Source organism: Ambystoma mexicanum, chromosome 1p (genome assembly GCF_040938575.1).
Source record: "Ambystoma mexicanum isolate Mex_15411 chromosome 1p, UKY_AmexF1_1, whole genome shotgun sequence".
Lineage (NCBI taxonomy): Eukaryota > Metazoa > Chordata > Amphibia > Caudata > Ambystomatidae > Ambystoma > Ambystoma mexicanum.
The window spans coordinates 593,868,754-593,882,622 of NC_090921.1; the positions used below are offsets into that span (position 1 = coordinate 593,868,754).

At 43.8% G+C, this 13,869-nt stretch overlaps 1 protein-coding gene across 1 annotated transcript in view; it reads left to right on the forward strand.

The window, feature by feature from the left end:
* The window catches only part of MYO1F (myosin IF), an 860,973-nt gene that overhangs the window by 396,742 nt on the left and 450,362 nt on the right, over positions 1-13,869 (forward strand). Inside the window, exon 5 of the mRNA XM_069649543.1 lies at positions 3,767-3,854. Within this exon, the coding sequence (XP_069505644.1) occupies positions 3,767-3,854 (88 nt within the window). The remainder of the gene's footprint in view (positions 1-3,766; positions 3,855-13,869) is intronic.

Consider the following 13,869-nt stretch of genomic DNA (forward strand, 5'->3'; position numbering starts at 1 on the left):
GGGATGACAAGTGCCTATTTAAAGCTGTACCTACTCAGAGGTGGCTGGATGAAATATGCTTGGACACGTTCAACTCTCAACTTATCCACTTGGGTGGGGAGATGGAAAGGGACAACGGGGGACCCCTGCAAATGAAAAGAAAGGGAGAAAGGATGTAAGGGAGAAAGCAAGAAATGAAGAGGAATGGAAGGAAGGAAGAAAGAAAGGAATGAAGGAAGAAGGATTAGAAGAAAGGAAGAAGGAGTGGAAGTAAAGGAGAAGGAATGGAATGAAAGGAGAAGGAATAGAAGAAGGACAAGAAGGAGAAAAAAGGCAGGTATCTAACTAATATTTAAAACATCAGATGAACCAGGTGGCAGTCACTATGTTTCCATTTAAAATAATGTATGCTGTGCAGCGTAGCAGGTCGATCACTTATTGAACAGTCTATATGTCGAGTCATTTAGGATGAACATTAGACGTATAACCAAACTCACTTCTCAAGTAGATGATTCTTTTCATTCTGCCACATTATGCATTTATGTGCAGATGTGGGCAGGACATTCGTAATCTAGGGGAATTAGCTAATGCCTGAATGTATGCATTTGCCCAGGACCCGGTTCGATCTACGCTGGTCGATTAATGCTCACAGGGGGAACTCAGGGCCTATATCCATGCCTTCTGTGACATTTGGGCTTTCAAAGTTTGGCCCTTCCCCCTGAGAAAAAATGCTGTTACCTTGAGATATTGTTAATGTATAATGAGGCAATTATGAGGACAAAATTGTTTCCAAAATGGGATTGGGCATGTTGCCATATACTGAAGATATATTATAAAGTGATGGGAGGTCTTTTCTAAGTATTATCCTAATTGTTTGTTTACAATTGTTCGAATGAACAATTGACCGAATTTAAAGGGTCACAATTGACCTTTTCACAATTGACCGAATATATATATATGTATATATATATCGGTTTGGTATATATATATATATATATATATATATATATATATATATATATATATACATATGGGTTTTGGGGGGTTTGGCGTTGGGTGGGGGTTTGTGGGGGGTTTCCCCCCACATATATGTTACAATTGACCTTCACAATTCGGTCAATTGTGAAAAGGTCAATTGTCATTCGAGCAGTTGTAAAACGAACAATTCGTATACAACCCTTTTCTACTGGCGTCTGTACAGTAACTCCACTAATCTTGTCATTTTATTCAGTCATTACCTGGTACAGTGAAGTGCCATACTTTAAGTTCTCTTTTTAGTATTATAAACACTGTATCAGTGGCTATTGCTTTGTAGGAACTTCCCCACAACCATCAAAGGTAACAGATGTCGTGTATAATCACTGCATTCTCTAAAAACAAGTGCTCAATTTGAGCTCCTCTTCCCACCCCCTCCCACTCACCTGGGGCACTGCCCAGCTTTGAACATGTCTACAGTTCCTAGGTCAGTGCCCACCTTGCACTCCTCCAGCACCCCTGCCTAACACCAGCTGACTACTTAAAACTTGTGTTCCATTCCCATTTCCTTCCTGGTATTTCAACCGAGTAAACACTGTGTTTTAATTGTAGGTCATTTTAGGTCAAACAGTGTATATACTTTTAAAATTAAGGTAGATCACTGGCAGAGAGGTTCGAGCCTAGCTCTGAAAGCTGCTGCCTTTCTTCAAAGTCCACTCTCCATTCCTATGCACTAGCAATGCTCTGGCTGTGTAGCATATTAAAGCATATTTAAGCTTAAATAGAGCACAGTTTATCATCATGCGATGGGTGCCATCACCCTCCTCATCCCATTAACGAAAGACCTTTTATGAAATCTTTATAAATCTAATTCAGCTAAACTGATGTGTGGATTCAGGGAGGGTTGCTCCATTAACTAATAAGCAGGAGATCTTACGTGTTTCAAACAGCCAATGAAAACGGATTTTTTTAGCCACAATTCGGTTCATATTATTATTCACTTTTTTATTCTGCCTATTAATACAAATATTTCTGAATTTGACCATGTGGCTTTGGAAACAAGGGTATCTGCCACTGGGAGTGTGGTAGCTAGCCCTGCATTGGGCCACTGTGAGCGCCAGAGTTCAGTCCGCACTAGAAGACCAATGCTCTTTGCCAAATACAAAAATAAGACTTTTTTGCATTGCTTTTTTTCTTTTGTTCTTTTCAAAGATTACTTTTTGTGTTTCCAAATCTGTGTTGCTGTTATGGGAGAGAGGCTTAATGACAGTGTGTGGACTCACCATAGCAGCCAGTGGGTGAGCCATTGTGATATCAACAAATTTGTGTTGTGGGTGTTCAACAGTGGGCTTGCATGGTTGCACCCGCTTGGCAGGTGGAAATGTTGCTTTCAGGAAACTAAACAGCTTCCATGGCTGCTCCCTTTTATTGCTTCTTGTATAGTTCCTTTACTTTACATCTTTTTTGGTAATGGGTCAGTCTGTCTAAGTAATATTAACGTACATTTCAAAGAGTGTGTTTTAACTGTAGGCACCTTTTTGCTATAGTTGTTTAAATTTTTAAAAAAATGCACAGCACTGGCTCTAGTTTGGAAGCACATGCAACAGTTTAAATACAACACGGTACATTACTATGCGCCAGGTACTATCTTGGGTATGTCAGTGAGTGTCCCCAATGCAGGACCGCATGGGCATTGCCATTTGCTCAAGTGCCACACCATGGAAATAGTGCAGATGGGAGAAGGTGCTTTTAGTTTACTTTTAGGTACACTGATTATAGGGGCAAAGAAAAAAGGTGTAAAAAGTGGCCTCCCAAAATACAGGATATCCTATCATCTCAGAGGGCTCCTTGCCTCTCAGCTGAAATTACAAATGTCGATGAAAAGTACGGTATTGCTGGGTGATATCATTTTAGTTGCAGCAAAAGGGGCGGGGGTAAAGGCAGAGAGATGTTCAAGTGTAATGGCAAAATAAATAACAGTGGCTGGGTAAAAGTTACAATCCTCATTCCATTTCACGCTCCTCCCCTTCCCTCATTCCATTTCACGCTCCTCCCCTTCCCTTACCTTGCTACGGATCTACGTTAAAACACCAAATCCCGAAAAGCTTGAGTATCAAAATTGCAAAGTCGACTTGTTTGCATTTTGAAACTCGAGTTTTTCGGATTATGGTCATTTGTCCCCCGCTTTACATTCAATGTATGCGGGGGACACCCCCGGAATCCCCGAAGCCCATAATGCCGAACTAGGCATGCGGGGGACACCCCACTCACCTAATTCGGCATTTTGGGATTCAGCATTTTCCACCATGTCGAATGCACAGAAAACACGCATTCACCATTATTTAAACATTATTTTGGGGCAATACCCCTAGCTACTAGTTCTTTTGAAGTTTTGCTTTTCTATCATAGCTGCCGATCCCTCACCAACACCCCAAACTTGTATCCCCTGCTCCTGAGCCTGTTTCCCCCACTTCTCTTTTCAGAATACAAACCCTATTTCTCTGGGAGAAGTAGAGGAGTTGTTAGAACGTCAATGAGGGTCATGGGAGATAGGAGGTCAACAAAAGCAGAATGTTTTTCAGTGGAAAATATTTACTGTCAACCTAATTTAAAATGAGATTTAAATATGGAACCCTTCTGTGTTGCTACTGTGTCTTTAATCCAATAATCCATACTGCGACTAAAGGAAACATGGTAACATCAGTCATAGCTGTTTACTAGGAGCTTATTTATGGTACATTAAAAAATAGAATTAGCCATGAAATTTCAAGGTTGATTTACTATACAATTTGAATATGTTCTCTTTCCACAGTGGAGAAAGTGGGGCAGGAAAAACTGTAGCTGCAAAATACATCATGGGTTATATTTCCAAAGTCTCAGGCGGTGGGGAAAAAGTGCAGGTAAGTGATTGCTGTTACATTTTGAGATAGATTGGTGCAGGCCTCAGGACACACTCCTTTATCCTCCTCAATAGATTTGTGCAGGCCTCATGACACACTCCTTTATCCTCTCAGGACACACTATTTTATCCTCCTCAATAGATTGGTGCAGGCCTCATGACACACTCCTTTATCCTCTCAGGAGACACTATTTTATCCTCCTCAATAGATTGGTGCAGGCCTCAGGACACACTGCTTTATCCTCTCAGGACACACTCCTTTATCCTCCTCAATAGATTGGTGCAGGCCTCATGACACACTCCTTTATCCTCTCAGGAGACACTATTTTATCCTCCTCAATAGATTGGTGCAGGCCTCAGGACACACTGCTTTATCCTCTCAGGACACACTCCTTTATCCTCCTCAATAGATTGGTGCAGGCCTCAGGACACACTCCTTTATCCTCCTCAATAGATTGGTGCAGGCCTCAGGACACACTCCTTTATCCTCCTCAAACTCTTCTCTTTCTTCTTTCTGCTGCTTCCAGCCAACACCTTGTGTTTACAAAGTTACCAGATTGTAAATACTGTGAGAACCCTACGTGTGTTTGTTTGACAGCCCTCTACACAAAAATGACTGCTGGTCTTTTGTGCTAGATGAAGGCTTGTGCATGGTTTTGTTTCCTTCGCCGTAAAAGCACTTCCGCCTTTTTGAGACTAAAAGGATTTCGTGACAAGCACAGTTCGAATGAAATAAAAGTTCAAGCGGAGGCTTATTCTTGGAATCAAACAGAAAGGTTAGGGTTCTTACGTGTTGTCTTGGTGAGAGACGGTTTCCCAAGGAATATGACCAAAAAAGGTTATATCAAAGATTTAAACCAGGAACGAATTAATTGAAGGAAGCATGGAAGCCTATAACCAATATCTCCTGGCCTCATTCAAGTGGAGGAAGGCCTGGAGTGTCAGAATGCCATCTTTAATCGATGTTATGTGCAATTAGACATAAAGCAACACATTTCTGGTATGATCATTAAAAAAGCAATTGCCATGTTAGATGAAGGAGTAACAGGCCCCTGTTGCTAAGCTGATATCAGATGTGTAATCGCCTAATTCTTTTAATATTTGTGAAGTGAAGGTGGATTTTTCAAGAAAATGTGCTTTACTCAACAAATATACTTCGCCCATATGCTCTGTGGTTAAACGGTGGTGTCAGCGGTTACACAAGGGCTGGCGTCTAGCCCAAGGACTTAATAACCTACTCCTTGGCATCCATATAGTGGATGCACTTATAGCTCTGCTGTGCACAGTCCAAAGACAAAGCAGCAGCATGGGGGAAATGTCTAACTTCAAGAAGCAATGTTTCAGGTAGCCTAAAATGTGTACATGGGAATCTTTGAAGCAGTTTCTGATGTCATCTTCCATTAATCTCCCATTGGCAGTGGGAAGACTGCTAAACATGTTACAGCTGTCTACTTGTACAACTAACCTTTACAGTAGTAAAGGACACGTTAGGGAAAGTAGACAATGTATCGGGAAAATCTGGAATGCCTAAACCCTCCTGGCACCAATGCCCAAACCTGCCTGGCACCAGTGAGGCGTTATTGCAATTAATGAAGTCCAGTGTTAAAAATCTACTGGTATTCTCCGTGCTCTATCATGACTGTTCACATGATACTAGAAACTTGCAAATTCGATGTTATGTGCACTTAGACATGAAGCAACACATTTCTGGTATGATCATTAAAAAAGCAATTGCCATATTAGATGAAGGAGCATCAGGCTGGGAAAGTAGCCCCTGTTTCTAAGCTGATATCAGATGTCTCCAGTCCAACACAGGAACCTCTTTGTAGTCCCAAGATGCATTTTCACATATCAGACATGTCTGAATGGGGGAATTCCAGAGGCTCGGATGACCCCAGAATTGACTCTTAGATCCTGGGCAACCGAACCTTAGGAGGGAAAGGGATAGTAATTTTAGTCAGACTTAAGGCAGACTCGGAGGGCATGGATAGTGAGGATGACATCCACCATGTTGGAATTCCCAGAATCCATAGCATCTACCACCCAGCAACTCCAACAGAAGCAAGGGTGCATATGAAGTGCTATGAAAGGACACTCGTCAAGGGGGATGCCCCCATTGGATCCTAAATGGAGGAGAGGGCTTGAAAGCGTCCAATCCATATTAAGATAAAGGGATAATATTTGTGTTTGGAAAGACCCTACTCTGCTGGTTAATTGTGAGATTTTTTAGTACTCAAAGCATCTTTCCATAGGAGTGAAAGCAGTGAAGAAAAGAGGGATTATTCAGGGGAACTAGTAGGGGAGAGGTCCAGATTGAGGGGTTCTAATAAGGAGGACCACAACCATACCAATATTCCAGAACTGCTATATTGGGCAACCACAGGACATTTGAGCCAGTGAGCCACCATCTGTTCACCATCAAGCCAGTTGGCATTCACACAATGACCACCGCTTCAACCATCTAGACCACTTCAAACCATCGAACACACCAAAAGGGCTATTCGAGCCGTCTGCTTCGAAGACATTGCTGCTGTGATGAAACCCTTTGATCGAATGTGCAAACCTCGACACCACAGAAATGAATCTAGGTTCACAACATCGACCCACTGATCATGAACATCGAGTTTCCCATTTCAAAGAAAGTGCTGTAGGACTCCTTCTCCATCATGCTACCTGCACAAAGGCACTGAGTAACAGAATACTTTCGAGCCAACTCGAGAATGTAGAATTAGAGCCCAAACCCATGCAAGCACCACAAAGATTGACACAACCCTGTCCAGCCACCAGAGAACCAGTGGGCAAGAGGCTGCTCCACTACGTTTGAGTTTCTCTTTTTCTCGAAATCACTACACATTTTTGATATTGCTCTTGTACGTCAATCCCCAGCTATCCATTCTGCGTACATTAGTTGTTCGGCCTGTCTTATACTGTGCTTTTCCCTTTCAGGGGTGGGTGATTAGTGATTTAGTATATTTTGTGTGTCCAGTAAAGAGTTCTAATTTTGTACAGAATTGCTTCGACGCATAGATGACTCTGGAGCCAGGCCTCAGATGTAGTGTAGTCTATTCTTCTTCTTAGGTAGTCCAGGCATCTGAACAATGTATTAGCAGTCAAACATCCAGACAATTTCAATGTAGCAACCGCTGGTCGATCCACCCTCTCACCCACTCAGGTCTCACTGTTCATCCGGCACTCCCACTCTGCTCTCCAGCCAGAGTTCTATTACTGAGGTCACAGGCCTGCTACTGACAGCGCCACACAAAGTGAGAGCAAAGCAGAATACAACGCATTCCATTTATTTAGTCTTTACTGCATTTATCGCTCTTTGGTCAGGTCCTCTGCTCTTGCACCTCTCGGGAGAGAATGGCCTGCCCTTGGTTTACGTTACAAAAGGCAACGGGGATATTCTGTATCTGTCTGTTTTCTTTAGGATTGAAACACCGTGGAGCCAAGTTGGGGCAGAGGGTATCGAAGACTTTTACCTTGACCATGCAATTCTTCTAGCTAGGAAATGATTTTGTCATATCTGGGCATCATCGGCATACATGTAAAATGTAAAGGCAAATGAGTGACAAAGCCGCGCCAATGCCTGAAGAGAAAGGTCAGTTGGAGCTGAGGCATTTAAATTCCATGAGGCATCACAAAGGTGGTGGTTGTGACACAATCTGGGCTCTTGTGAGGTTGAAAGTCAGGGGGCCCTTGTGATTTCTGTATTTTTCTTGACTATTTTCTTGACCTTTGTCCCATGAGTCCTAATCTTTGGTCTCATAGGGGATGGAGATGGTTGATGTGCCCCTGAGAGACCCTAAGCCTGTCATGGTCAGAGTACACCGGGTACCCTGTTTTGCCCTGTCTGGGTACTATCAAATGATTGGCTGTGAATGCCCTTCTGATTGATGGCAGATTACCTGATTATAGTCAGGATACAAGATGTATCCCGGGGCAGCTGTACGGTTAAAATGTGTTATGGTGCATTGCATTCCGACATGATTTTGCCTGTGTGTGGACAAATGTAAAACACATGGAAACGTGCAGGGGGGGTTACCTCAACTCACCTGATTGTTGTCAGTGAGGCAAGGAAACCGGCCCTGCATGGACAAAATGGGGAACACAAAAGTAGCCCTTTAAGGGCATTTGCTGGCTCTCATAATCTAGCCAAACGAAACTTATTTGAAAGGGTGTTTGAGGCTTTGCCTTGGAATACACATCCCATACAAGACCCTGGTAACAGACCTGCAAAATGTGAATATGGCATCCCCCAGTGCCTGAGAGGCCGCCAAGCTCTTTGAATGGATGCATCTGTAGGATTAGGGACCAAGCTCCATATCTCCCCAAAAGTGAGAGAGTGTACAATTGTGTTTGTTTAATGGTTGTTCCTGTACCTGTTTTATCTACCTGTTTTAAAAGCTGCCTTTTGGTTGGTCATGGCCCTGAGATCTAGTCCATCCCTCTAGTACTACAGAACGACCCAGTGTAGCTATCCACACCCCCAACAGACTACCCCTGCTCATTACTTCAAGCCCTGTCACTCCTGCTTCCTCTGCCCAACCTCATTCTCACTTTGCTCGCTCCTTCCACTCCTCTCGGAATGCATTTATCATTCCCCTGACTGTACTCTTTCTTTTTCATTATTTCATACTCCCAGTGGAATCTGGCTCCCTCTCGTATTCCATCCATCTCTTCCTCCATGTTCTCCACCTCCTACTAATGCATGCATGCCTTTCACCACACCCACAAAAGACCCCTTGACAGATCAACCTTCTCAAATACAATGTATCCTCTGTGAGTCTCACTGGCCTCCCACCTTCCGCTACTACTCTCACGGTGTCGTCATCAGTTTTGGTTGCTGTCTTTGTAGAGTTATGAAGCACAGATTACTATACTGCGTCATCAGCAGTCCACTTTGCTTTTTGATGGTACTAAAACCACAGCATTTGGAATGAAGAATCAGTCTTTAACAACTGAACTCATTGATGTTGACAACCAATGTTGTCTCAGTAGGGTTTTGGCATGTCAAATCAAATAATCTCCCTTCATCAATCATCATGTTTATTAACATAACCCTGCTATGGAAGCTCTGGGTACCACAGAGACTTGGGTCACCCTCCTCCCCCCAATTGACCCGGCTAACTCTGCTGCGCTACAAACTGATTCTGCTATGTTCTTTTATTCCTCCCCCTCTTTCAAGAAAGGTGGTCGGGTTGGCCTGATGATCAACCAGGTCGGTTCTGTGTGATTAAAACGGCCTCTGTTAGTTTGTGGTCTGCTAGTTTGACTCTTTTAAGTCAACATTATTTAGTTTTTGTTCTAACATGGGGATATCCCCCCATGCCTTCCCTATTTTTGATTCTACCCCAACTACTCCCCAGACTACCCCTACACACACACACACACACATACACATATATAGAACAATCAAAATAAAAAATGGACAAGAGTCAAGAGTTACAAAAGTCGAACTGGCAGATCACAAACTAACTGTGATCATTCTAATCACGTTCAATGAACCAGGCCCATGCCTTTTCCGCCATTATATCCTCTTGATGTTCTACCACTCTCTTTTGAATTCACATCCACCCAATTCCTTAATCCACCTTCTATCACGTTCCTCTTTATAAATCAGCCCCAGGGGCCTCACAACTCCTTCTCTGATCTGGACCTCCTGCTTGACTCCCTTTCCACTAAAGCCTCAATAACATTCATAGTAGACGCAAACCTCCCACATATCTCTCCCACCTACCATCTTAGACTCAACATGTTCCTCTCTGACCACTTTCTTAACTCACTTCACAATCTAGACAACTCTCTTGACCTGGTCTTCCTCTCCTCCTCTCTCCCCACTTTCAAGCCTTCTATTGAACCCTCTGCTTTCAACCACGCTTGCCTTGAGTTATGCACTGCTGTCAACATTTAAATCACCTCCTCCTATCCTTCTAATCTCCAAATTTAAATAAAAAACGAACGCCATCGCTCTTTACCTAGTCAAAGGCAGGTCCACCCTGCTTTCTGTTACTCCTCGTCACATCTCCCCTATCAACAAGGCCTTCCAAATTGTTCCTGCCTCTCTGCTCACCCTTTGGACTCCACTACTCCTCTCATACCTTGACGCCTTCTACCCATTGCCCCAGCCCTGGTTCACCCTCATCAGTTGTAACTCTTCAAAATGGAAATGCAATGCTACCCTTGCAAGCGGCATAAAGACCAGCACCACACCTCGTCTCCTCGCTTACACAAGTGCCTTCCTAACCTTCACTATGCCCCCCAACTCTGCCAAATCATTGTACCTTGTCAACCTGATTACCACTCTACCCTCTCACCCACACACACTCTCCTCCCATGCTGGCTCCTCCTCGCCCTAGGGTGATCTATTTCTCCCTCCTTACTCTTGATTTTTCTAGATAATTCCCTTTCAAAAAGATTTAAATTGTGAAAATCTGTGAAACTCTCACTACCATCCTTTTCCTCCCCTCCCCTGCTTCTTCTCCTTCCACACCGCCTATCTCTGCCATCTCCTCTTCATGCCCATTCCTGGCAACTTCTCCTTATGAACAGGTCCCATACCTAGGACGGTCAACCACTGCTGCACCCCGGTTTAGCCCATTTGGCCCAGAGTCAATCAAGGAGATTGCTCCTCTGACGTTAATTCTATCCCTCCCCCTCTTCTACTTACTTTCCAGACTGCTCCAAGGTAGCAACTCTCTCATTAATTAATTAAGAAGCCCACGGCTGATCCAGGCCTGTAGGCCTGTACAGCTATAGGCCTGTACTTTTCAGAAAGGCATCAACCATCTTTACTTCCATGGGATCTCCTCCTATCTTAGCTCTAATGATCTACAGGACCCTAGAAGAGCCTTTGAAACAGGCCAACAGTTTTCATCATAGGCTTGTTTTTTTTAACTGAGTGGGACAAGTGTGTTACCCTGTACAGACAAAAAACACAATTTCGAGTGCTTTGACACATGTGTGTACTGGGAACCAGATAGATAACAGGTCTGGCGTTACTATATAATTGCATTCGTCTTTATTAAGAGATGGGTTAGAATCCCACACAACATCAGACCTCTCTGCAATTACCTACCCATCATCCCATCCTGGTTGTCGACTGCGTACCTCAAACTTAACCCATCCAAGACCAAATTCTGCCTCATCGGTCCCCCCACTAAACAACAACTTTTTCAACAATGCCTGAATGATATGCGTATGGAAGGATTTGATCTGCATCTCTTAGAATGACCAAAATCCTTAGGCTTCCCATTGTCAGCAGCATGCCCTTCCAGAAAGCATAGCCAAGAAGGTCCAAATGGCCAGTTTCCAAATCTCCACCCTTTGCAAAATCAAACCCTTCATCCCGCTGCAGGACTTCCAGACCATAATGCAGGCCATTATAGTCTCACACATCGATGGAGGAAATGCCCCTAACGGGACTGACAGCTGCTCACTTGACTCGCTTAAAAGCAGTCCACCACGTCGCAGTACATTTTATTATCGTTGTGCAGAAATTTGACTGAATCGCCCCACATCTTATGGAAACTACATTGACTTCCTCTCCAGGCCACGATACTGTTCAATACGGCAGGAATCCTCTACAAAGCAGTCACGAGTAGCACACCAGCATACCTGGCATCTAAGCTCCACATCATATCTGGTGGCACTCGCTCCTCTTGCAGCTAATTGACCAACCGGCTCGAATCACAAATCGTCTGCAAAGAAAGGAACCGCAAACAATTCTTCTCTTGTCACGCACCCACCCTCTGGAACTTGCTCCTGGTATTGGCACAAGAACACACCCACAATTCTCACATTTTGCAAATCTCTCAAAAATCGGCTTTTTCAACAACACCTGACCAAGGTCTAATTCCAAAGGACACACCTACCGACGCATAGACCGCAACTCACAGTACTGGGCTACTGTTAAAATATGCCAGCCCAAATGCTGGCTACACACACCCTGTACAGTGATCGGCTGCTCTCGTGCTAGGTCTGTGCTTCAAACAATAGAATGAAATAAAAATGAAGAGAATGTCAGAAACTGGAAATGTTCTTCTGCTTACCTGATGTCATTGATCAAACTCTGATGTACCGTACAATCAGTGGAAGTGTTGATTCCCTTGGATCAGATGCTAAGCAGCAGCAGACAAACCTTATGCTTTCTTTGGGAGGTTTCAGTGGCTCTTCAGCATCCTGCAGCAGAAGAGACACTGCAATGTCGCTAGATCTGCTAACAGAAGTCGTAGAACCCAAAACTGTTTCCCTTCGTTAACCAGAGACCAACGGAGGGCCAAATCCTGTTTAACGTCTTCAGAAAGAGACAGAGCTTCCTGACTGCAAGGTTCCCATAGGCTAATTAGAAGTACCAATTGCTGTTCTGGGGAAAGCAGATCCTAAGGCCTGCCTAGAGGCAACAGGCTGGAACATTGAACACTCTAGCCCTAGTTGGGCTAAACCTCTATAGTGACTGGTGACCCTGCAGAGATCGTGTAAATGTCATGCATTCCTGCCAAGTTTATATAAAAGTTATTACTCCAACAGTAGAAAAACAATATCTAGAAATGTTAAATAAGAAGTGGCAGGCACCAGCTCTGAACTGTGGAGCTGAGAATCTGATGGGACATCATCCTCTATTAAGGACTAAGAGGGAGTTAAGGGTGTACGCTAGTAAGGAAGGACTGCAAGAACACACAGTAAAAAGCCCTTCATATGGTGTTCCTTGTACCGTCACCAGGGTGGATGGCTGATGATGGAAAACAGGGCCAGATTTAGATGTATTCTCCTGGTTCACTAATCTGTCCACGGTAATCCACTTCTCCATCTACCCTCCTCTATCCAACTCTGCAAGCCTTCTCGTGACCTTCGGTCTGCCTCTTCGACTTCCCTTGTGGCTCTTCGCCCTCTCTGTGCTTCCTCTCGCTTCCGCTCTTTCTCTCCACTTACATGGAATTCTCTTCCCCCGGACATCCAAGAAACAGTACACACGGATTTGAAACTAAAAGCCTACCATCTCACCTCTGAGTTACCCTCCTAACCTACCTCTCATCTGCCTTCTAGCTAAAAATATTCCCTTGCCACTACCCTGCCTATGTCCCTCACTTTCTCTGCCTCCACTCTATCACTTCACCCATCAAGGTCACACCCCAAGCACAGCTGGCCGTACCGCCTACCTGCACTTAAATCTGTCTAATGTTGGTTGTCCTTAATATATGTAGGTCCACCCATGTATTGTCCCCGATGACTGTTTCATTTAGTCCTTTCCACAACCTGGTCAGAATGTCCCCAAAACTCCCCCCATTGTAAGAAGCTCACTGCTTCCCTTCAAATCTGATTCCATATCTATTGTACATTCTTTTGTGTTCAAAGGAGCATTGTTCCCCCCTGTATATCTGAATAAATAAGTAGTCTGTGGATTTCTAAAAAATCTACAAACTGCTGTCAGGAAAGCCAAATAAAATCTAGGACATAAATGCAATAGGACGGGAATCAAGCAAATACGTACACAGAGGTTAGAGGAGTTTACACAGTTTGGGCCACAAGTTGCCATTGACCTTGTGATTTCATTTAACAATATAACAGAAACTATTCTAACTACATACGCAGACAAATGGCAACTTGCAACATGCAAATTCCAAGCCACGGAAGTTTAACGAGAAGAATACGGTGGCAGATCTTTCGGATTATGGAGATTGAGGCCCTGGACCCTCTGCATCTTCTTCGAGCCAAGTCGCTGGGGTTCAGCAAACAATTGAACAGTGAATGATTAAAACATGCATTCGATGAGTAATGCTACATAGAGAGCTAGAGAGCCGACCTCTAGCAACCCTCAACAGGGATAGTCATACAGGTTTCTGTAAAACGCCCAATAATGGATGCCAACAATGGGGTTACTCATTAAATAAATAAAGGCTTTACACGGCTCCAGAGATATGGTGGCATTGGGATCAGTAGGTTCAGGGACACACGTGTCATTCTTTATCTATATTCTTGGGCATAAAGATAAAAGTGCATCAGTCTCCATTTACGTC